Here is a 24,007-nt window from a genome sequence, read left to right on the forward strand (position 1 = left end):
ATCCTGTGGTCCCAAACCAGATCCCCTCCGGCCCCTAGAAATTCGGCCACCTAGAAATTCTGCCCGTAAAAACTATGAACAGAACCGGTAAAAGCAAGCTCCTGCTCTGGTCATTTGAGACCGGACAGCCCTCAGTAAGGCTCCCCGGACCCCATACTCCCAGAGAGGTCCCAGAGCTTCCTCTGTAGGATGGCTGAGTGCTCCCTTAGAGACAGGATGAGTCACCAGCAGAGAGCTTGGAGTAGAACCACTGCTCCTCCACATGGAGAGGAGCCTGTTGAGGTGGCTCGGGGATCTGGTTCAGATACCTCCTGGATGCCTCACTGGGGAGGTGTTTCGGGCATGCCTCAGGACTTCGGGGATGACCCAGGACGCATTGGAAAGACTACGTCTCCCGACTGGCCTGGGAACGCCTCAGTGTCCTCCCAGAGGTGCTGGAGGAAGTGGCTGGGGGGAAGGAAGTCTGGGCATCTTTACTTAGACTGCTACCCCCACGATGGATGGCATTCCCACCCCTGACATTTTTTTTGATTTTTATATGTTTGTAATAATATACATTGTAAAGTCTTTTGATATTTTTGTACTTTACCTGGCATTTACAAAAAGTTTTATGTTTATCTTTAATAAAATTGTACATTGAATACAATAATAATATATTAACATGAATGTGTTCATATCAGTTTAATACTGAATATTCACTCTTACTAAGGGCAGTTTAGAGTGTTAATGGAACTTGTTAGTATTTCTACTGTAGTGAAATGTATTACCTTTTAAGAGTGAATACATTATTGATGAAATTTAATACAAAAGCAATTGATTTTAAAACCTTTTAAGTATTCCTTGGAGAATGTGTTGTCCAAATGTACTTGAAGTATCTGTGGACAGAGGTGTATTGTTGCCTTCATGGGCTGTTTCCACACATTTGTCGGAGGCTCTGCAGGAGACATCGACATGAAAAGCACTTTTGGTGTTTTTCATGGTCAGTGAACCCCTCATCTCAAATTGCAGTATTTCTTATGCAATTTGAGATGAGGGGTTCACTGACCATGAAAAACTCGACTGGTGTTTACCTTTTTTTCCCCCCTTTTAAACAAGCTTCATGAGGCACCGTGTTTTTATGGTTATGAATGCTCAAAAGTTCTTTATCAAGTGTAACCATCCCTCACCTTAAAATACATTTTTAAAAATCCTGTTGTGTGGATAACAGAGCTAATCTTTTCAGAACAAGATTAGAGATGTAATGCAGTAACAACAACATAAATATTGCATAACTTAAATAAAAGAAGTCTGGAATGGCACCTGGGTTTATTCATTGTATCTTTGTGACAATATGATGTCTAACGTTTTCACCTGGGTTTGCCAAATCATGGTCCAATGTCCTTAAACTGTAAAATATAGGGAATGTTCTTTTTTAAAGAAGGTCTTTCAGTTTAGTTTAAAAAATAAAATGAATTAGAATGTATCAAAAACATGTTTTATTTTGACTGACCCGTTGTTTTTTAAATAGTATATATACTAATGTAAATCTTAAATTTAATTAAAATTTGTTTTTGAACGAATGGTAAAAAGAAAATCTAAAAATTCGCTTTTTAGAACTTCCTTCCAAAAATCAACTTCGGGTTTAACCAACAGCAAAAACAACAAAAATCCATGGCTAAATAAACGTAAATCTATCTTCCACCCATCTTCAATCAAAAAATATAAATATTACTGTTTGATGGCATCTTTCTTGATCTAATTTTCCTTCAGGAGTGATTGGTTATTTGTCTCTGATCTGCACTGCTGGTCTGTCCCTGACAATCCCTTCTCCAAGTTGTAGGTGAAGTAGTTAGTAATGGCCAGGAGGAGGCGCTACATTTTTTTCAAGGACATCAGTTTGAAAAATGTGGAAAAAAAATGCAATGACGTCACTTCCTGGCGGGTGAACAAACCCTATTGTACAGATTTTCTGTTTTTATGATATTACTGTTTTATAAAGACGAGGTAAACTATTTATTTGACTTTTCTTCCTTTGGTTTGCTCGTGTAACAAAAAGGTAACTGAGTCGAAAGCAGAGAAGTTTCGGGGATCGAAAAGTTTGTGTTTACATCATTGTTTTCCGACATGCGAGTCACAGAATTTGAAACGAAAGCAAGAAGATTATAAATAAAGTCGATGACTTAGTGTTATACTGTGGTCTTAAAATTATTTGGTAAAGATATTATTTTTTTGGTAAACAATGCACGAAATGTCGTATTTTTTAATTTTCAAAACTTGAGTTAAGATTATAAATTATGACCGCACTGTTTACGTAAACTTTAAGTTTAACGTAATCGCTCACTGCATAGGTTTTCTTTACGGGTTTCGCTGGTAAGCACTTTGACTTATACACACACACGGTCACGTTGCAACAATGCCAACAATGTAAACAGCGAGCATTCTGTCGTTTTTTTAACAACGCCAAGTGGAAACCTATAGACGCTGTCACACATATGAATCGGAAATTTAGTTTTTCTGATTAGTGTAATCTGTTCAGACAAAATGAGAGCAGATTCCTTTAGATTTGACCATTACATGATGGTCAGACTGCAAACGCAGTGCAGTTAAGATGGTTCAGAGCAAATGTAAACACATTCATTGCACTATATTGTATAGATTATTCTATATGATCTTTAAGATACAGTTTAATTTGATATTTTTGCATACATTATATGTTTAACGGGTCTGTACTTTGGCTGCTTTGCAGAGCCCCCAGACATGGATTCATCTGGTGAAGACATAAACGATATGGTAAAGAAAGATGATGCTCCTAAAGGTCCCTCTGGACAGAAAGAAACCTCGACTGCAGATATGCTAAGGTTTCACCTTCTTTGTTTTGTACTTTTTAAATGTTTCATTAGAAACCAAACGCATCCTAAAATCCACATTCAAGATTTCCTATAGCTCCACCGTGCTTGCAGTAAACGCCACTGATTTCCTTTCAGAATTAAACAACAAATGTCAAACCAGTGCTTTGAGATGGAAGTACACCTTAACGCAGGTAATCAAGCAGAGTTTTATTTCAACAGATTGTAAAGTATTTTAAAAAAATCATTGAAGTTTCTGTTGCAGGGAAAAACAGACGATCTTGCAGCACTTCTGAAGCAGAACGAGACTAGTAAGTATATAAACACCTAAACATTTTTTAAATCAAATGTGATGTTGTAATCCGTTCTTAGATCTACTGTCTGTGTACATGGTTTTAAATGTTCCAGCTCGGACCACATAAGTGAGCTTGAAAGAGTAAAGACACTCCGATTTAACCAGACTTTGGCTCTGCACAGGTAAACAGGTTTTGTGCAAAATAGAACCGAGATGCTGTGAACATGCTGGAAGCGTTGACTTCATCATGTGGGTGTCTTTCAGAATGCAGATGTGGCATGCTATGGAAGAAAAAATAAAAACCAATGATCCGGAGGCAGAGTGAGTTGTTTTTCGCAGAACTCAGAAAGAAGTAGTGTCTTCTTGTTTGACTGGTTTTGACTATTTTTACCTACTTGTTTTGTTGTCAGTGCTCTAAGAGCTGTCAACCAACGCTGCATGGCGCTGTGCTGCCGAATAAAACAGATTCAGCAGGTATGTTGTCCTGAATCCTAATCCCAAATAGTGGCTATGATTGAAATATTCAAGTTTTGTGATGTGGAAAGATCCCATTTATCTGGTAAAGTTTGAGTTAGTCCAACCTGGAGAAATTCTCAGTGGGAATTTGTGGCAAACACATAAAAAGGTAGCATGGAGTCAACTATAAATAATGATGTGACCGACTATATTCAGCTTGTTTTTATGTTGAACCACAATATGTTTAAGAGCCATATTGGAAAAAAAGTGTATTTAACTTCACAGAATTTTAATTCTTCTAGCTTTAAGTAATGAGCAGCTGCTCTTAGAAAACAGGTTTAGCACTTATAAAACAAATATACCTCAAATTTTTGAACTTTACTTTAATACAAATGTTAATAACACAAAATTGTTGCCAGTCAATTGTGAAAACAATAAATTTATTGAAACTAAAAGTTTTTTTTTAGAGTGTTTTTTAGTAACAAAACAAAACTATTTGTATAAAGCCCAGTGTCCCAGTCAAAAATTGAATGACTAGTTAATCTTTTTATTTGCACAAATTGAAAACATCTGGGGTTTTTTTTTTGGGCCGACGTTATTTGTACGTAATTCAGTGCAAACAAGCACAAAAACTGACATTTAATACGTATTAACCTAATGTAACCCTAAACCTTCTTCCGGGTCCGTAGAGCCAAGAAAAGACTTCAGCACATATTTAGAAAATTCCGTGTGAATAGTCACTTTCTTTTATTTTTAGGTGAGATTGTTCTGTAGTTGCTTGAGCTTTAATCATATAACATCTCATTAATACAGATGCTGTAAAAATAAAAGCCCCCCACATATCTAGAAGTGAAACATCCATTTTTATCTTTCCAGACTTTATCAGATGCTCCGGTTAGCTACTTAAAGACCCCTCTTGTCAAAGTCTTAAACTGTGATAAGCTCTTTCTATAAACTCTTCTATGCTGTTTTTTTGTAATTGAAGGTAAATATTAGTGTTCTAGGTATTGTGCAAAAATCAGATGACACCATAAAGGGTCATTTATTAATTGAATCTTGATTGGATTCAGCTATTTCTCTACTTTGAACAAATAAATTCTTTTTTTGGAGTTAATACATATACTATGTAAATGATAGGCCTATTTTTTAACACAAATCCTTCTTGTTCTTAACAGGAGACAAGACTTTTACAAGATGAAATAACAGAACTACAAAAGAAGAGACTCGGTATGTTATAACTGTAATATTTGAACTGTTTCCTGCTGCATGTGGAGTCAACAATAAGATGATCAGTGCGTTCATCCATTTGATTATTTCTGTTTGTTTGTTTGTTGGCAGAGATGAAACGCCTCACACACGAGAAAATGAAGGAAATGGAAGACTTGATGTCCCGGAAGGAGCACCCAGATACAGAAAAGTACAAAGCTGCATTGGAGAAGGGCCAAACAAACCTGGAAAAATATAAAAAGATGTCAATCATGGCACAGAATGTCCTCAGGGTAAGCTATGTTCAAGATTAAAAGGAAATGTAGTTAGCCTAATTACATTTTTACAACAACTATTTTAGAAAAATAAAAATAAAAGTTGGGCGGTGAGTTGCAGACTCGGGAACCATGTGGAGCTAATGTGTTGCTGTCTCATCAGGGCCTCCTCTTGGCATGTAAAATCAACTGGCTGGATGATCCCAAACTTCGACACGTTGCAATGACACTGGAGGAGTTCCCTATTACTGACTGAAAAAGGCATCTAGTCCACTGTATCTATTTATCTATTATTTTATCAATAAATTACACAACTGTTAAAATCGTGTCCGTATTAATGCTTTTTTTTAATTATTTTTTTAAAACTTTTATTTCGGAAATTAAATAATTCTAAAAAAGCTCCCGCTAGAGGGCGCTACTATCTAAAGTCTGCCGTACATCCAAGCCAGAGAAGAAGTTGCAGCACACGTGGTTTTAGCTTAAAGTAGAGATACTCTAAAAAACAACAAATATCAGTACTTGTACTTCACGGATAGGCCTATAATACTACCAACAAAATGCCGAAAGTTAAAGCGGAGAAGAAAAGCAGGCAGCACCAGGAGATAAAAAATCAAGGTACGTTTACAGGAATGTTCCTGCTAGAAAGTAGAAAACCTTCCCATCAGATCAGCTGTGCAAGGATGGTAAAAACAAGAATATAATCTGACCTTTAACATTTTTTAAAGTATCCTTTGGTTTAGCCGCATATTATATACAGAGAATATTGTGCTCTTTGACGTGAGTTCTTCTTAGACGCTGTTATGAGCCTGTCTTAATTTAACATTCAAATCTTCATCATGGATTCATAAGAAACCGCTTTTACCAAATGCAAAGTAAAGTATATTTGTTGTTTCTGCTGTTTCAAGATCAGGTCAAACCAACCAATCAGGATACAATATTTGTAATTGATATCTCATTTATTTAAACAAGCCCGAAGCTTTCGATGCCCCAGACTGTTTTTGAATGTCTGTATTTTTGAAGGCATCGTGTTCAACACCGGGATTGGTCAGCACATCCTGAAGAATCCTCTCGTCGTGAATGGAATCATTGAAAAGGTGGGATCTTCAGGTCAAGACTGGAAATAATTCCCTTCATTGCATGATTTATGTTGTCATAGAATAGGGGTCTGCAACCTGAAAGAGTCTTTAATTAGTCCAGTTTCTTTCAGACTAAACCAGTGAGACGCCAGCAACTCCCACTTCAATGTTTAGAGAGAGAAAAATATGTTTTATTTTTGTGGCCATTAAGCAATTAGTTAATAAAATGTTTTAATATTTGCAATAATTGAATTATAAGTGTTAAATTATAGTACTCATGACAGCAGTACATACAAGTTCCTTTCAAAATAAAATACATCCTGTGTCAATTGAGATCCTCCCGCTGCAGCAGATTTACCTGCAAGTATATTTTAAGTACTTTGCCTCTGAACAGCAACAAGAAACAGATTTAAACTTATTCTCATATTAACCAGTCTGACAATAGATCAAACCTTTTATCATAATTTTTCTTATGCAGGAATGGTAAAGCTTGTAATGCTGATTTAGTGTGACTTCAACAGTGGTTAAAAAAGTTAATTTTTACTCATGTAAGACCACCACAGTTTAAAACTCTAAACAGAAATGATAGAACGTTATTAAAAAAACAGTTATTTATATTCAAATCATTGGCAGCCACTTGTGTCTCCAGAGTCTCTGGTTGTAGACCCCCGGTCTAGAATAAAATACTAGAACTCATCAATCCTTGATCTGGATGGATGAGAATCTTCATAGACGACAGCTTGTCATTTCAGAACTTTAAAAGGTTTTAGGATCTGGCGGCTTATTTTCGGAATCATCCTCTGTTTATGTCAAAGATGTAACCCACGCAAAGATAATGGTTCACATTTTAAAGCTTGTTTCTATTTACCCTAATATGATGCTGAGGACACACATGAGTTAAAGATCCAGACTCTGTCCCAACTTGAAGACTCATAACCCAGTACTGAACGGGTCTATGAAATTGTGTTGTTGACATTTATAGAGGCTCAGTTGTCGTTTCTTCTTGCTTAATAGAATAGAACCAAATTTGGATTTCCAGATTTTAATGTGATGCGACCAACATGGTGGCAGATCACTCCAGAGGGTCTCTGGCATCTTTTTAGGTCTTTCAGTTTATAAGGAAACATTTATCACTTTTTTCTTCTTGTGACACAAGGCATAAAAAGAAATAAAAGGTAATTTTTCCCCTTAAATACTTTTGCACTTACCATCTTCAGGTTGGATTCATTTACTTTCACATGAGAGCAGATTTGAGCTTTCAGGCAACAACAACAGGCATTGTCCAAAGATTAATTTTTTTTGACACAATCACAAAAGAACTTTGTTGTTATTGTACAGATGATGGATAAACTGTTCTGCAGCTGTTGTGTAATGTGTCGCTCGGTTTCAGGCAGCGTTGAGGCCAACAGATGTGGTTCTGGAGGTTGGACCTGGTACTGGTAACATGACCGTAAAACTGCTGGAAAAAGCTAAGAAGGTAAACTTTACCAAGAGAAAAAGGACATTTGTTTAATAATTATATAAAAAAAGCATCACTCAAATACAAATTACTGTGACATTTAAGAAGCTTCCTGTTTGTAATTAATCTTCTAAAATAACTTTTACTTCAGTTCAATTGTTTATCTAAAGTTGGATCAGCCAAACAACCGATTCAAACCATTTTAAGGTTGAGTTGTCATTAAGGTTGAGCAAAGTTTTAGGAAAATTGGACAAAAAGTTGAGAGTTTTTGTTTGAACAGTCAACCCCTTGTTGCAGGTGGTAGCCTGTGAGCTGGACACCAGATTGGTAGCAGAGCTCCAGAAGAGAGTTCAGTGCACGTGAGTTTTGCTTCGGGACTTCAAGGGAGTGTTTGATTTCAATGCTAATATCATTTTATTTTATCCCACAGACCAATGCAGGCAAAACTTCAGATCCTGATTGGTGATGTTTTAAAAACAGACCTTCCGTTCTTCGATGTCTGCGTGGCTAACTTGCCTTACCAGGTAACGGACGCTGGAAACGATGGATTCTCCTCATCAGTGATCTATGGTTCCTAACAGCCTCTTTTTGATGCTGTAGATTTCATCTCCGTTCGTCTTCAAGCTCCTGCTGCACAGGCCTTTCTTCAGGTAGAGGGCTTGTCGGGAATCTTGATGGTATTTTCTGTGTCGCCCCACTCAGTGTTGAACTTTTGTCCAGATGTGCAGTGCTGATGTTTCAAAGAGAGTTTGCCATGCGGCTGGTCGCCAAACCTGGAGACAAGCTGTACTGCAGACTCTCCATTAACACGCAGCTCCTGGCCCAAGTCGATCACCTCATGAAGGTCTGACATTTAATTACTTTGGCATTATTATGGAGGTGACTTCAGGTGCTTCACTTCACGGTTCTTCTGTGACCAGGTAGGGAAGAATAATTTTCGGCCTCCTCCCAAAGTGGAGTCCAGCGTTGTCCGTATAGAGCCAAAAAACCCACCTCCTCCCGTGAACTTTCAGGTAAAGTCTGCTCGCCGTCTGTCTGCGCTCTCGGAGAACATTTTTCTCATTTCTATCCTCTTTCAGCAGGAGTGGGATGGTCTGGTCAGAATAGCTTTTGTACGAAAGAACAAAACCCTGAATGCAGCGTTCAAGTGAGTGACTGCCTCCTGCAAACATGAACAGCTCTGTCCAAAAAAGAAAAAGCAGTCTAATTATTTTTTAAATTCTAGATCCACAGCAGTAGAGCAGCTGCTGGAGAAGAACTACAGGATTCACTGCTCCGTTCACAGCGTGGTGCGTGGATTATCCCGACGGTCGTCTTTTCCCCGGTCTGGTTGGGTTGATCTTTGTTTGATCTCCACAGGACGTCCCAGTCGACTTCAGCATCAGCAAGAAGATAGAAAGTGTTTTGCAGGAGGCTGGCTTCAGCGAGAAGAGGGCCAGATCAATGGATATTGATGACTTTATGGTGTAAGCTGTCTTTGATACTTTATGGTGAAAAACATATCAAAAATTCTGCTTAATCCTCATTGAGACCTTCTTCTTTTTGTTCTTCAGGCTGCTGCATGCGTTCAACTCTGCAGGAATCCACTTTTCATAAATGCAAAGTGAAGCTAGCACCTTAATTCAGGCAACAATATATGCTGCCCTAATGAAGCAGCATATGAAAAAAAAAGAAAGAATGGAGGATTAGATCATATAAAAGGCTCATATTGAGTGGTAAATTGAGTATTTGTGCAATCGATTGATTTCTGACATGAATTTAAGATGAGATCTTTAGAGACTGTGTTAAAATAGGATTTTAATTCTCAAAGACTTTCAAAATAAAAGAAATTATACATCCTTAATTTGTGTGGTCATATTTACTGTCTGTGTCATTTTTGTCTAAACAAAAAATCCTTTTGATGCTTAAAAATGAACAAAGTCAAAGTTCAGGCGTGGTAATTTTATTGGCTTTTTTTATTAATTCAGTTTTTTCTGAGAATAAAGGTTTTCATAATCTGCAGTAATCTAGAAAGGGATCCTTGGTGGATTAATGAACTGCCACCTCTCGTTGAAGGCTTGCTCCAAATTTAGGTGGGGGTGTTCGTGTTTGACCCGTCTACCAGAAACACATTTGTGAGGTCAGATAGTGATGTTCTTCACAGGCTCGGCCTTCTTATTCATTCTAAACCTCCGTTGTCAGGGATCTTTAACAGATAGTCACATTCTTCCAAAGTTGTTCATCGGTCTTTACAGAGCTTGCTTTCTGCCTAGAAGCTTAGTCGTAATGGAACATCGCCCAAAAAACCTCATCCATCTCTGCCAAACCTTAAACTTGGTACAATTTTAAGTCTTCATCAGATTATCAAATGGAGAATTTACTCTCTGGGAAGAGTGTTCGCTGAGTTAAGTGACACAATGCTTTGCAAAAAGCATCCATCATTTTCTATTGCTCTTGATGTGTGACATGGATACAACCGCTCGCCATGGAAACCTTTTCCATGCAGCTCCAATACCCTGATCTGGAGTTAGGCCACACGAGATTAGGATGTCTTCAGTGATCAACTCTGCAGAAAGCTACTGACCCGTTTATGTGGTTTTCTCTGAAATTTACTGATCTCCTGCGACTCTGGAAGAGTTTGAAACACCTTAAGTCAACAAGCTCATCAACGCCGTGTATGATATTTACACACACATTTCAATGAATTAAGAACTGAAAACAGCAGAGATCCGAGTTGATCCAGACTAATAGAGAATCCATTTCCTTTTATTACAATGAATCATTAAATATGATCAGATTATTTCATGCATACATTTTGCAAAACAATGCAAAAATGTAGGGAACAGGTCGATTTCAGATGGTGGCGTGAGAGTTTCTGCCTTTAAGGTGACAGTTACTTGTTTATTCTGAAGTCCTTCATCCAACTTTAGATCAGTGCAAACACACAAAACAATGGTAGCTCTGTGGCCTTAACATTTATTAACAGTTTTTCTTGCTCTTATTTTTTTTACAACAATGGAATGAAACGTTATCTGATGTGAAGAAACATGTTTAACATGAAGTAAGAGCTTTTAAACACTTTGCCATATAAAATGTCATGGCACAAAGAAAATAAAACTACATGTAAAAAACACATCAAGACTCGAGGAAGGAAACACAAAGGAAGAAGAACAAAGTGGTTCTGCCAAACAGGTAGCGAATGAGGAGAGTTCGCCTACTATGGAACATGTTTTCACAGATACAACCGAGAACCTCTAAGCTGTGGTGCACTAATGCTTTCACAGAGTACATGCAGGGATGTCAGCCACAGAAACCTGAAAGCAAAATACTGGTTTTGTTTGACAGATGCCAAAAAGTTCACTTCAGATTTTTCTTCTTAATCAAGATAAAAAAAAATTTTGCCAAAAAAAAAGAGAAAATAACTTAAGAAAATGGAAAGGAAAATTGAACTTCTTCATGTGGAAATTTTACAAAAATTTCTAAAAATGGAAGAAAATCAAACAAAATGCTGAAACTTCTATGGTCAAACCAGATGTAGAGCCAGTTGGGTTACAAGCGAATAAGAACAAATGCAATTTAGTAATCCTGCTTTTTAACTGAGCGCTTGGTTTTGTGTCTTCACAGCTGTTAGTGACGGCTACAGTTGGGCCAAACACCAAGTGGTTATGTTTTCTGCATGTGCCAAAGTCTTCAGCCTCTAAAGAGCACGTGGCCTTTTGGGGTTGATCTGCTTACTGGCTTGCTCCTCCTCCTGGAGTGTAGAACGGAAAGATTTCACTTTATCTGTTTGGGAGAGACAAATGGTGCTGAAGTCAAACAGCTGTCTCATACAGGGAGATTGAACTACACGAGGAGACAAAAACCAAATCCTGTGGCCTTTGGAAGTAACACATTCACAGATTTAAGTAAACAAAATTTATGTTGCTGCATATTTTCTTTTATAAATTTCTCTTTAAAGCAGATCGGTTCGAGTACCTCTAAGTTCGATAAGAATGTCTATCTTCTGATCTAGGATCTGCTCCAGCTGTGTGGCGTACGACTCCACGTCGTAATCCACCTCCTCCGTCATCTCTAGCAGCATCTTCTCATCTTCTAACCACCGGATAGATTCCTGGTATAAAAAACAAACACACCTGCTGGTTAAAATGCTCTTACGGATTATATTTCCGACTCCAACATTACATGCATTACTTCGATCTAAAGCATATATAATATACTCGTAAAAAACGTTTAAATGTTTTTCCTCCCCAACCTGGAAAACCGCTCTGTGGTCTTCCAGAACTTGCTCCTCCATCTCCACCAGCTGAGACACAGCCTCATGGAAGGTGAAGAGTTGGGGAGACACCTCCTCCTCCTAGGAAGCAGCAGGAACGTCAATTAAACATAAATTCACAACGGGATGACGGTGGATTTAACACTAGACTACAAAAATGTGAAATTCCTCCCAGTTGAAGCTCTTTTTTTCCCCCTTGTACTCACATTCTGCTCACAGAGCAATTTGAGGTCATCTCTCTGTGGAGAGATGCTCAGCCACTCCTCATCCAGCAGATCCACCTGGTTGACAGCATGGATGTTGGGTCGCCCTCCGTCGATGACTTGGTTTGGGTCAATCGTTAGTTCCTTCACCCTAAAAAAACAAAAAGAATGTGTTTAGCTCAACTCTAATCTAAATTTAGTTGCTTAAAACTTTTTTGGATCGCTTCAGCAATGTGATGGCACCGTGACAGCTCTGGACTAAATGACTTGGTACACATCAGATGTGTGTAGAGAGAGATTTCCGGTTGGTTAAAATCCTCACATCCAAGGACCAAAGCTAGACTAGAGTTTTGGGGAAAACTGAAGTTTTGTAGTAAACCCTTGAAGGTTTGAATGCTGTGTGTGTGCCAGAGCTGATGGTAATGTGTAATAAAACCAAACGGGTAAAGAAAATAAACAGTGGGGGAGGAGGGAGTAAACAGCAAAATGAAGACGGAAGTAAAGCAGAGATGAGCATCAAAGTGTCACAAAGACATCCACAGAGATAGACAAATGGAGTAAAAGATGTAGGGATGGATTCCAATGTTAGGAGCAGCATGCAGTGATTGGGCGTAGCAGCTACCACATGCGCGTCACGGTTTCTTGAACAAACGGGTCATACTCGAACGTGTTGGTGGGCGAGTGCTCGAGGCGACTTCCCTGGCCGCCTTGAGAGAAGGGGATGTCTGACGGACTTATCCCAAACTCCTTGACCCTGTGCGGCGGTGGCGGCAGCCACACCAGTGCACAGAAGAACACACAGGCGGCGATAAACAGGAAACAAAGCAGGAGAGAAGAGGATTGAGAGGGCTTACAGAGACAGGAAGAGCTACTGGGGACAAGCTGAGAAATTCACCGTAGGTTCAGCTAATTTAAAGAAAAACGTTAAGATAATAAAGCTAGGAGACCATTTTTTGTGTGGCAAACAGACGCTCCACATCTCTGGCAGATGGCAGAGTAGCCCCACCTGTTAGCATAGCGTAGAGTGTTAAGTGTATTCTCACAGGATGTCATGCCAGGAGAAATTGTTGCAATCTATATGGAAGAAAGAGAATTGACATCAACATGGATGAAATAAGAACAAAAAAAAGTACATGTGGATATATAGACGTACCATACATGTGCGGGAATTTTCACCGATGAAGGAGTCTCTCAGGACCTGAGTGAGCTTGCTGGCCCTGAATGGTGTGTGGGGCTTGTTACGACCGAGAGCCCTGATGCACTCCTGACACAAGAAGCATAATAGTATGACAAACGTGCGGTACAATAAACCTCTGCACTAACTGTAAGTCTCCAGTAATTGCCACCTTTAAGGCCAGCAGGCTTTTGTTGATCTCGGCTCCTTCCAGGCGAGTCTGCCGGTCTGCACTTGAAGTATCTGCCCCCCTCTCATTACCTGCCAGATCTATGAGCGAGAACTTCCCGTGCATCTTCCCTTTCCGACGGAGAATGATCTGGAACACGGCGTGGCTGCGGGACGAGTGTGCATTGGCTGACGTCTGTCCCGATGTTCTAAGAGTAAAAAATGAGGTTTTAAGAGAGAGCAACGACAGGACGCTTTGCTTTGAGAGAAAAACATGATCAAAACCATTTATAAACTAAAGGGAGACCTGCACATGTCCGTTTACTGAACCCAAAATATTGGAACGACTTCTGCTTTCATACCTGCAGCTGTTTCCTACTTCAATCAGTTTGAGGACATCCTCTGTGCATTTCACTTCTTTCTCCTGAAGCCCAACGACCTGAACTTGCTGTTTACCATCCTCCAGCACCCTCAGCTTTGCCTTACGATTCAGCAGGTCAAACACCTGTGCAGACATGCACCCGTTAGCCTTAACGCATCTTTTCCTCAAAGAAACGCTCGTTCAACACTGTCCTTTACTTGCCTTTCCACTGTAGATTTCAAAGTAGGTCGCGTACACTTGAAGATCTAATTTCTTATAGTTAGGTTTCTTTATCATTAGAAATACATCCCGTGCTGCAAAAAAAAAAAAACAGAAGTTCAACTATTTTAAGACCAATTTAGCTCATTCAGAGTCAAAAGCAAAAAAGATGATTTATTTTCTTACCAGCTAATGCATAAATGCCCTTAGAGCAGTCTTGGTTCTTCCCAGAAAAATCTCCACCCATAGTCTAAACCAACCAATCAGGGGACATGGAGTTTATTCATCTCTTATAAATTATGTCAGACGGTTGAGAGGAAATCCTATTTATGCTTCATTTTTTGGGGTCAAACTCACATGTGTTTTACCGCTGCCCGTCTGCCCATAGGCAAAGCAGGTGGCCATGCCCCTCTCAAAAATGGTCTCCACTAAAGGTCGGGCGGTGAACCTGCAGGGTAAAATAGCACACACACGTCAGAATCGAAATCAAAATAATAAACAGCCTACATTTATTTCCAGCAATGAATAAATAAAATGTTTGCTGTTAAGTAGATTCTAAACTAAGGAAAGTTTGGAGCAGACGTGGTTTGACACTTGTGTGCATCAATAGGCATTAAGGGGTTAAACCTTCAGGGGGCTTTTGATCAGCTGTTACAAACCTGTAAACCATCTCGTTGGTTGTGCTGTCATCAAATGCGTAGTCAAATCGAAAGGTTTGATTCTCCAAGTACCGAGTCAGGTCCACTTTCTGCTTGGGTTCGTGCACCATCACCACATCTTTACTAGGAATGGTGATCACGTCCAAGTCTTTCATGGTCAGCTCTGTAGCACAGCGGAGAAAAGCCTCCAAGCCGTTAGTCCACAGGAATAATCTCCACACGAATGATGAAAAATCCCCAAAACCTCCTCACCCTTTTTGTTTAGTGGTCGCTTTCTGACACAAACGCATATCCTGTGCTCTTCGATCTTGACCGGGCGACAAAGAAAGTATTTTCAAATCATCACAAAATCAAAATCATTTCAAATGATGGTGTCTGATGGCACGGAACACAAGAGAATAGGAATTTTATCGGTCTCCACTGACCACATCTGCAGTAGTCAGAGGCCGGTAGTCGAGACTAGCCCGGAAATCTCGAATCATGTACAATATTTCATAGTTGGGGATGGTGGTATCCACTTCCTAAAACATAGAAAAAGAGAAGTCAGAAAAGCTGCGGTGAAGAAAAAAAACACTCAACAACTTGGCTCCAGTATACCGGTACTTAGTAAAGATGATCAGCTCTACCTGGGCTCGCTTCTCTCTGAGCTCCTGCTGCTGAAGTCGCCGCCGTTCTCGTTTCTCCTGCAATTTCTCCACTTCCTTCACACAGTTGGACTTCCTCCTCGCTAACATTAAGAAAGGAAAAAAACAAAAAAAAACAATTCTTTACATGTCAACAAAAACAACTATTGTTTTCCTTATTTTAGGTTCTTCCCTGTTTTTTTCCTTTTTGTTACTGGTGTTCCTCCAAACACAAGGGAAACCAGGAGATGTTGAAAACTGAGCACGACTGCAATAATCCCTTCACAGACCAGGATGGAACAGCTGGCACGCAGCGGTTCCAGCATTACACTGCCTGCTTTCTTTTCCCCACCAACAAAAGGCCTTTACAAAGAGCTCAAATTCTGTTCTTCTAAAACAACCAGTACCTTCAAACGTGGTACAAACATATCTCACTGAAACAGTTTTGTTTCTTTCATTCAATTTATATAAAAGAGGATCATCTGATTAGCTCAGAGATTCAACAGATTAGATGAAGTTTCAAGCGCAGCACATCCACCGATTCATGTTTGTGATTCATCAGAACTTGTTACACACAGTGACTGAACAACAAATTAGAAAAACATGAATAAAAGCCACTCGATTACATGCAGATTTCTCAAGCAGCCAGGTCAAGAACAATGTCTGATGGCTTCCCATCTGCTTAAAATCCAGAGAATTTACCATTTAGAGCAGGGAGATTAATCATCTGCTGTAATCTGGGAAAATATGATTATCTGGGTCAGCACCAGGACAAGAAAGTTGAAGAAAAAAAAAGAAAAGAAAAACAGGAAATCAGCATCACCACTCCTGGGGGACTAAATCTCATAATAGGAGGCTCCTGGTTCAGAAGGGGGTTTCCTTTTGGATAATCAAGCGACACTTTGCATCTATAGTCTGAACGACACACTTCTCCTTTTTACTACAACAGCCAAGAAAGCAAGTCTGATGGCCGGATTAACCCCGACACCGAAGCTCTAAGCTGTCGATGGTTTGTGTTTGTCAGCAACCTTATGAAACCAAGACTCTCACATTCTATCGGGAAATCTAAAGAGATCACCAGAAGAGGGGCCATTACATTAGGTACATCAGGTGATACATACAAAGCTGTCCAGACTCCTTTCTGGATATCAGGAGATGAGCAGATTCTGGGGTAAACATGCAATTAGTGAAGCATGAGATAAAAGGAGATGTTTATGACATGTTGGTTTACATTCTCAGAAAAGAACACCCGGACACTTCATGTATTTTGTCAATGTGTGGAGAATAAAAACAATTCCATTAACTCAAAGAATAGAATCCAAAATAAATAAATACACAAATTATGGGTAATTAACAAAACAAACACAAAAGTTATGTTACCGTTCTGTAGCTGCAGTTGCGTCTGGGCTTGAGTGGGCTGTGCCGGCTGTGGAGCTGGAGGAGGTGGAGCCGGTTCTGGCTGCGGAGGTGGTGGAGGTCTTGCTCGAGTTGAAATAGCTGGAAAAGTGCAAATAAAGATAAAGCTGTTGATGAAAATGTTGCTAAAAAAAAACCTCAGACACCAAATAGCATTAATAAATAAAAAATGACATTTTTCTTTGGGGATTTGTTCAACACAGACCTCTGTTGTCTTTGGATGGAGTATCATTTTTACTTGGTGCTATTGTCCTTCGGTTCTGGAGAAAAAAGAAGAAGGAAATTTTGATTTTAAATAAAAAAATTGAATAAAAACAACAAACATAATATGTTGACATCCAGCTTTTAGTGTCCCATACGACAGAGTTTTAGGGCCACCTAAAAAAAAAAAAAAAAAAAAAAAAAAAAAGTAAACTTACGAGATTTTATCTCGTAAATTTAGGAGATAAAAACTCATAAATTTAGGAGATTACAGTGAAAGTGAGCATGCAGAGCAGCAGGTGAACGCCGTGCAGCAGCAAAGCAGACCCACTAAACTTAGTTAAACAGGTGAGCTGAATGTTTATTGACAACGTTCCAAATGTCTGGAAGCTCATTTGTTTGATTTACGATTCTTTAAAGTTTTATTTATTGATGGTTTGTTTGCAGGATCTCTGCAGCCCGATGAAGCCATCGGGTGTCCCTGCAGAAAGCTGTCCGCTTGAATCCTTTCTTCCTCCACCAAAGCCAAGATCACTACGTTTGCGTGACGCTTCCGTCACACAAAAGGAGGAGCACTTTTTTTTGGCATTGTCAACGTTCTACAGCTAATATAACAGACAATTGTCATTCCTCTTTATTGTTTCATGCTGAAACGGGACATTTCATCTGCAGGAGGGGGCGTATGTAACACTGTTTACTTCCGCATTGGTGTTGGGATGACAGGTTCATGACGTAATGAGACAAATGAACTTCAGGATATGTGAATGTAAAGGAGAATAAAGGCTGCAGCGATCCTTTGCATCCAAACGTGTCTCTGAGCTCCTTATTTTACATATGAAACTCCGCTTTACCGACACTGAACCCCGGAAACACTGCTATACGATAAATAATCTTGAGTCATCAAAATGTTCAAAATCTCCCATAATTCAGAAATAAAGCTTCACAACAGGCTCCACATATTTCATCTTCAAGCTAGGCTCCGAGAAACGGGCAACTTCTGTGTTTTCTCCTTAATCTACGACTTTTTTTCTCGTAAATTTACGAGATAAAATCTCGTAATTTTAGTTTCTTTTTTTTTTTTTTGGTGGCCCTAAAACTCCGTCGTAGTCCCACCTGTAAACATTCTGCTTGTAAAAATGAAAGGAAATGTAACTAACTTGTGTATCTAGTTATGTTCTTACAGTAACAGTACTTAAAAATCATTATTATAAAATAGGGAATATTTTCAGAAAGATCCCATTTTCTGGTAAAAAGGCAAAAAAATGAACCTATTTTTAGCACTCCAGACAAACGCTAACAACATTAGTATTGTGTTTGTGTCTTTGTTTAATATCAATATATAAAGAAATGTATCAGGAAAATATTTGATAGCATGATTACATGTATTTATATTCAGAAAAGTAGAACTAAAACACCATGGGACAAAAAAAACTGGCTGCTGTTAAAAATGATTCAAAACAACATGAAATGTTGAATAACTAAATAATGTCATACCTGATTGGGTCCATGTATTAACAGAAGAACATGGCATAAGCCCGACTTACCTTTGCGATTCTGTTTACTTTTGCTAATGGCGTGGGAGCTGGTGGAGTCTCTGGACTCGGTGCAATCTCCTCGTCGGGGGCTACATCTGGATTTAGTGCAAAAATACTCTCCAAGTCAATCTGTCCAGAAATAGATTAGAAGTTAGTGGATTGGTTCCTAATCTAGTGAAATGTGAAAGTTTGCAGCATCAGAGCAGAAGTTTTAGAAAACAGACGAGTAATTCATTTCTATGGAAAGATTTGCACTGGTAGAATCATAGTGTGTGAATTATTTTCACCTCTTTTCCTTTTGTGTCTCCATTTTCTATCCACTCCACTGTAACACTTTCATTGTCTTCATTCATGGAGGTCACCATTGCCTGATGTATACGTCCTATAAAAAGGCACAAATGAAGAAGACACAAAAATCAGGAGGGTGTTGCTTTCTAAAAGAGGTAAATTGGATTTTTCCACCAGTATCTGTGTCATGTACATAGACACAACAACACGTCGTTCTAAGCTAATTAATTTCACAAGTCTGATCAAAATTAGCACCAGTGGGATTTTTTAATTAAAAAAAAATAATAATTACGCACTCTAAACGAAAGGAACAAAGTTTCTTGCTTCTTTTAAGTTACATTTTAATATTATCATTTAAGCGATTTGGAGCTACTTTATGGACATTCAGTCCTATCCAGTGTTCCAGGAAAATGGCACCAGGTCAATATAAAAACCACTGAGGAGACAGACAGTCAAAGCTTCTGCGTGCCTGCAGATAACTTTCACTGCCTGCAATGGAAATATAAAATCCTTAAAAAGCTTCTTCAGCCCTCCTGTGTGTCTGTGAAGATCCGACCATGATATATGATGTCAAGAAAACAGCATTTAATGTCCATTGATCAAGAATCTACTTGGAGCAAACAAATAAAATACTACACTTCAAACACTCATAACTACTGAACACTAAATTGAAGTGCACTGGTTTTAACTGACAATTTACAGAAAGTGTGAACAAAAAGACCAAAAACAGTCAGGTAAAATATATATCTACGTATAGTCGGGCAGCACGATGAGGAAATCTCGCGATTTGCGATATTAGGGGCGGCCGTGGTGCGGTAGGGCGGTCGACCCATGATCGTAAGATTGCAGGTTTGATTCCCGGCTTGCACGCCCATGAGTTGAAGTGTCCTTGGGCAAGACTCTGAACCCCACCCCACCTCTGGTGGGAGGTTGGCACCAGTGTTCGGCAGCGGAGCCGCCATCAGTGTGTGAATGTGTGTGTGACTGGGTGAATGGATCTGTGACTGTAAAGCGCTTTGGGCCTTGTAGGTAGAAAAGCGCTATACTGTATTAGTATACGCCATTTACCATTTATCAGCAATTAATATTGCAAAGACAATATAACTTGCGATACATGAACGAATAGAAAAAAATAACCAAAAACACAATTTCCATTTCACTGCAACAGTTGAATTTAAACAAGAGTCAACATAAATTCAATCATACTCCAAATGACCCTCGTCTACATAGGAGGGGAGCAACATGCTCAACAACATAAAGGGGTCCATCTGATTGGTTAAATGCATAAATAGATTTATTTGATTCGTCAAATACATCCCGCTGCCATAAGACTGTTTTAGCCCATTTAAGATTTTTGCCAACTTTTGCCATATGCGTATTGCACAGCTTTATATCACTATAACAATTATTTCGTGATTTTTTTGTGCAGGCCTAACTTAATGTAATTTTTGAGCCACAATGATGGATTAGAAAGAGATTTTATAAATCAAGTCTAGATTAAAAACTCTCTTCAAACAATTTATGCAGTAACATTGAGCTTTTTTCCTCCCTTTTATGTATTGTAATTTAATGTACACATTAAAAGTTTACATAGTATCAAGATAATAAAGGGTATAACAAATAAATAAATGAGTCCAAAGTTAAGTTCAGTATTAAGATTCAAACTTTCACAGAATAAACAACTTACTTTTTCCCCTTCCTACAATACAAAAATGTGTTATTAACATACATTTTTTTACTTGAGCTCTTTAGAAACTCTCAGCACATATATACACAGGCCTTTTCAATCCTTGAATAGAACTATTTTACTGACTTTTTAAGTCACCTTTAAAAGTGTTTCATTGTGGCAATGAAGCACATGTATCATATTTCAGACAGAAGACAATGATTACCTGCTGCATTGAGTAGACAGCTAATGCCAAACAAAAGCACTGTAGCTTCTTTATTAGATGTTGAAAGCATTACATCATCACCCTCATCTGTAAGTGTAATTACCAAAAACAATCTACAGTACCTTTTTTGCCTTTAATGAACATATCTCAAATAATGTAGCATTTATCGGAGCGTTATTCCCCCCCAAAAAATGAGAATTTTGTTGCACCAATAATTGTCAGTCAGGAGCACAAGCCTAGTTAAAACCATAAACAAAAATACTAAAAGACCTCCCCAATATTTGATACTGTACGTGTTCTCCAGTATTTCAACATCTGTGTTTTGGTAACATTATTATTATTTTTTTTACAATTTTTTTCACAAGCTGTCTGTAATTTTATAAATAAAATACCTTTGCTTTTTGAAGTAATTTACAGTTAACTTCTCTTCATAATGATCTATATTACATACAAGATACATCATTGAAAATAATGCCTGAATTACTATTTGTAAATCCTTTATTGCTTGCTTTATTTTAACACAGTTGCCAAAGGATCTACGACTGCCACTCCTATTCTACATCTGCAAAGCCAGGAGTGAGACCTAAATACTCTGGGGCACGCCTGTCTGTCCTGAACTAATGACAAAAACATCTTGGCACAGCATTACGTCAAATATAACAAAACTTCCAGACTTTTGTTAATTTTAGCTAAACCACTTACATTTTTAAGCTAACAGAATGTGCCACTGAAAGATTATTAACTGATCAAACTCATGCAACAGATAATACAAAATTATTGACTACCACGACATGGTGGCTACGTTATTTTATTTATTTATTGGCGACGTTTAAGAACCAGTGACGTTAACTTCTGGCTAGCTAAATGGCTAACGCTACTCTAGCCCAAAATGAGTAAGCTAACTTGAATGGTTAGCAAGTCTGGCTTACTTTCATTTAATATGTTTAAAAGAAGCAATGTATGTGTTCAAATAGTTTAATGTTGATACGGTAGTTATTTCTAAGACAACGTAAAAAAAATTATTAAACGAGGCTAACATGATACAGCGGGGGAGCGATCTCTTGAATTCGTAAATCTTAAGATGCATGCTAACAAAGGTAAGCGCCCATTCAAACGCTAAGGCCGTGCCGAAACTCTCCGCCCAGAACGGGAACATTACCATCTCGATGCAGCTAACGCAGCTAACACCGACAGTGTCTGTGCTCTGCGGACGAGAACAACGGTTGCTATATATGATCCAAAAGCACCACAGCAACAAAGATCCCCAAACAATTCACACAGACAGTGCGACGGGAAAACAAAAGACAACGTAAAACTTACCATCACTCCGCTTTATCTCCACGTACGTACCAACGACTATCTTTCCAAAAGCAGCCGCCATCCTACATCGCTTAAATAAAAACAAATGCAGGACAAGGGACTTATTATAAGCCGGCTAAGTGTAGCCTCTTTGGTTTGAGAGGAAGAAGCAGGCAAACGAATGTGGTTGCTGCGAGAAAGTGTTTCCGGACAGGTATTTTCAAAATAAAAGAAAATGTCGGTTCACTTTAGTGAGTGAAATAAATGCCATCACCGTTTTCACCGATTACCTGAATACACTTTTTAATAGTCGTCTACAAATTATTATTATTATTATTATTATTATTATTATTATTATTATTATTATTATTATTATTATTATTATTATTATTATTATTATTATTATTATTATTAAATATTAATAATATTATTAATAATAATAATAATGGATTAGATTTATCTATGCTTTTTCAAGGTGCTGAACGCGCTTACAATGTGTCCATTATTTATTCACTCTTCATTCATACTTGGTGATGGCAACCACTAATGTAGCCTCAGCTGCCCTGGCTGGGCAGACTGACAGGGTTAAATTGGCAAAATTGCAGTTTGATGCTTAGGATTTCTGAAACAAGTCCAACTGTAAGTGTTATTTATGATTCTTTTGAATTGTTAATGTACTCACATTTCGAGGATGAGCTACCAATGATACATTCTTTGTCTGTCATCTTTTCATATTTTATTTTAATGCATTATTTTCAATTCCATTTCATTTTGTCATCACTCCATATTACAAACACATATATTCCTTTGTTTCCCTCCAAAAGCAGCATATCACATATTTTTGGGTATAAGAAATAAGAATAAGTCAAAAACAAGGAAACCCAAAGAAAAGTATAACAAACAGCAACAAAAATGACAAACGTAAATGTAAAAATTTTGTACATTTAACCTTTATTTCACCAGGAAAATCCCATTGAGATTAAAACCTCTTTTCCAAGGAAGACATGATTCATGGCCGATATTAGTTCATCTTGAACAATCCAATTTGATCAGATTCACTAACCTAAAATGGATCCAGGACATCTTTAGCCAAAGATTCAACCAGTGTGTCTCAGAGATAAATATCTGGGTACTGAACAGTGCAGCTGAATCAAATCAAATCAAATCAAACTTCATTTATAAAATGAAGCAGCTCGAAGCGCTTTGACATTAAAAACAGAAAACACAATATTACAGTGAAAACCCAACCCACCCTTCACCCTGAAGTTTTCCACATTCCTGGTATATCTTGCAAGACAATCAAGTGTAAATTAAATGTGTGTAAAAACAAACAAGTAAACACGAATGAATGGAAAATCCATTCACATTTTAGTTTCATAAAGTTCAGCCCACTGTTGTTTTTCCACATACAAAATATATAAAGGGGACATTATTTGAATATTCTACCACACTGTATGGTTACATGTCTTTGCTAAATTCAGTGTTTCCACACACTTTACTGCAATGATGGCTATTTGTACTACAAATAGACAGAAATTTGGTTGAATACACAAAAGAGACATTAATCTTTATACATAAAGTTATTCTCCTCTCAAAAATCTTTTCCCTCCGACTTCTTGGTCATTTCCGAACAAAATAAAAAGACCTTTGAAAGCTGTATAACTGGATCAAAGTGTTAAAAACATTAAATCTGATGTCACATGACTACACAATGAAAAAAAACCCTAAGCATTCAGCAATTTTAGATTTCACATGCAAATCTTGCAGTTGCTTATGGGCTTCTTTACGGCCTCATTCCCCTTCCCTTAATGATGGGGTCAGGTTTTTAATTTCCAAGGTCGGTCTTTTAATTGTGAGATCACATTCTTTCTAGAAGCTACCAGTTTCTTGTGGCCCCACATTTGTCAGCCCCCTTCATGTGTCTTCACACACCCACCCTCCAGGAGATCAGGCATTTGCTGGTAAGTTCTCAGCTGTCTATGCCCAAAATAGCTCTTATCAGGAGCAGACCATCTTCTAGGGGTCACCTAGACTTAATTATTGTGTTGCAAACATTTATTTAATGTGTGAAGAAATGGAAAATTTAGCAGCAGTAAAGAAAGTTTTTCATAAGTCAAACTGTCAG

At 38.2% G+C, this 24,007-nt stretch overlaps 3 protein-coding genes across 6 annotated transcripts; 2 read left to right on the forward strand and 1 right to left on the reverse strand.

Moving 5' to 3' along the window:
- The first annotated feature begins 1,874 nt into the window (after window positions 1-1,874).
- On the forward strand, window positions 1,875-5,383 carry cenph (centromere protein H). 3 transcript variants are annotated; one of them, XM_011479240.3, is made up of 10 exons: window positions 1,875-1,983; window positions 2,726-2,837; window positions 2,964-3,019; window positions 3,079-3,136; window positions 3,234-3,302; window positions 3,385-3,441; window positions 3,531-3,594; window positions 4,752-4,803; window positions 4,915-5,075; window positions 5,221-5,383. In XM_011479240.3, the coding sequence occupies exons 2-10, from the start codon at window positions 2,737-2,739 to the stop codon at window positions 5,311-5,313; spliced, it is 711 nt and encodes a 236-aa protein (XP_011477542.1). In that variant the 5' UTR covers window positions 1,875-1,983; window positions 2,726-2,736; the 3' UTR covers window positions 5,314-5,383. The 3 variants fall into 3 exon arrangements, with proteins under 3 accessions (XP_011477542.1, XP_004072475.1, XP_020561641.1); XM_004072427.4 differs by having other exon boundaries at window positions 1,876-1,983; window positions 3,091-3,136; XM_020705982.2 differs by having other exon boundaries at window positions 1,942-2,035.
- A 97-nt stretch (window positions 5,384-5,480) lies between these two features.
- Window positions 5,481-9,435, forward strand: dimt1 (DIM1 dimethyladenosine transferase 1 homolog). The gene is made up of 12 exons (XM_004072428.4): window positions 5,481-5,672; window positions 6,078-6,151; window positions 7,524-7,610; window positions 7,890-7,951; window positions 8,023-8,116; window positions 8,193-8,242; window positions 8,313-8,436; window positions 8,513-8,605; window positions 8,675-8,739; window positions 8,818-8,881; window positions 8,952-9,058; window positions 9,146-9,435. Exons 1-12 carry the CDS (start codon window positions 5,615-5,617, stop codon window positions 9,186-9,188), a joined length of 921 nt encoding a protein of 306 aa, XP_004072476.1. The 5' UTR covers window positions 5,481-5,614; the 3' UTR covers window positions 9,189-9,435.
- An 879-nt stretch (window positions 9,436-10,314) lies between these two features.
- On the reverse strand, window positions 10,315-22,086 carry kif2a (kinesin family member 2A). Of its 2 annotated transcripts, XM_011479242.3 has the most exons (21): window positions 21,904-22,086; window positions 18,691-18,785; window positions 18,413-18,532; window positions 16,873-16,927; window positions 16,632-16,748; window positions 15,255-15,355; window positions 15,054-15,149; window positions 14,881-14,935; window positions 14,629-14,791; window positions 14,327-14,417; window positions 14,156-14,219; window positions 13,973-14,064; window positions 13,752-13,894; window positions 13,394-13,598; window positions 13,201-13,311; window positions 13,054-13,121; window positions 12,709-12,801; window positions 12,051-12,198; window positions 11,824-11,925; window positions 11,547-11,682; window positions 10,315-11,354 (listed from the first exon to the last, which is right to left on the reverse strand). In XM_011479242.3, the coding sequence occupies exons 1-21, from the start codon at window positions 21,962-21,964 to the stop codon at window positions 11,269-11,271; spliced, it is 2,202 nt and encodes a 733-aa protein (XP_011477544.1). In that variant the 5' UTR covers window positions 21,965-22,086; the 3' UTR covers window positions 10,315-11,268. The 2 variants fall into 2 exon arrangements, with proteins under 2 accessions (XP_011477544.1, XP_004072477.1); XM_004072429.4 differs by lacking the exon at window positions 12,709-12,801 and having other exon boundaries at window positions 10,582-11,354.
- Window positions 22,087-24,007: the final 1,921 nt, after the last annotated feature.

Source organism: Oryzias latipes, chromosome 9, assembly GCF_002234675.1.
Source record: "Oryzias latipes chromosome 9, ASM223467v1".
Classification (NCBI taxonomy): Eukaryota; Metazoa; Chordata; class Actinopteri; order Beloniformes; family Adrianichthyidae; genus Oryzias; species Oryzias latipes.

Excerpts from the sequence above, each read along its gene's own strand:
- cenph (XM_011479240.3), top strand. The coding sequence starts at position 2,737 with ATGGATTCATCTGGTGAAGACATAAACGATATGGTAAAGAAAGATGAT. Across the intron at positions 3,020-3,078 it reads GGAAGTACACCTTAACGCAG|TTTCTGTTGCAGGGAAAAAC; the intron begins GTAATCAAGCAG and ends AAATCATTGAAG. Across the intron at positions 3,595-4,751 it reads GAATAAAACAGATTCAGCAG|GAGACAAGACTTTTACAAGA; the intron begins GTATGTTGTCCT and ends TGTTCTTAACAG.
- dimt1 (XM_004072428.4), top strand. The coding sequence starts at position 5,615 with ATGCCGAAAGTTAAAGCGGAGAAGAAAAGCAGGCAGCACCAGGAGATA. Across the intron at positions 7,611-7,889 it reads TGCTGGAAAAAGCTAAGAAG|GTGGTAGCCTGTGAGCTGGA; the intron begins GTAAACTTTACC and ends CCCTTGTTGCAG. Across the intron at positions 8,882-8,951 it reads ACTGCTCCGTTCACAGCGTG|GACGTCCCAGTCGACTTCAG; the intron begins GTGCGTGGATTA and ends TGATCTCCACAG.
- kif2a (XM_011479242.3), bottom strand. The coding sequence starts at position 21,964 with ATGGCGGCTGCTTTTGGAAAGATAGTCGTTGGTACGTACGTGGAGATA. Across the intron at positions 12,199-12,708 it reads TCGCCCACCAACACGTTCGA|GGTGAAGGAACTAACGATTG; the intron begins GTATGACCCGTT and ends TTGTTTTTTTAG. Across the intron at positions 11,683-11,823 it reads ACCACAGAGCGGTTTTCCAG|GAATCTATCCGGTGGTTAGA; the intron begins GTTGGGGAGGAA and ends TTTTTATACCAG.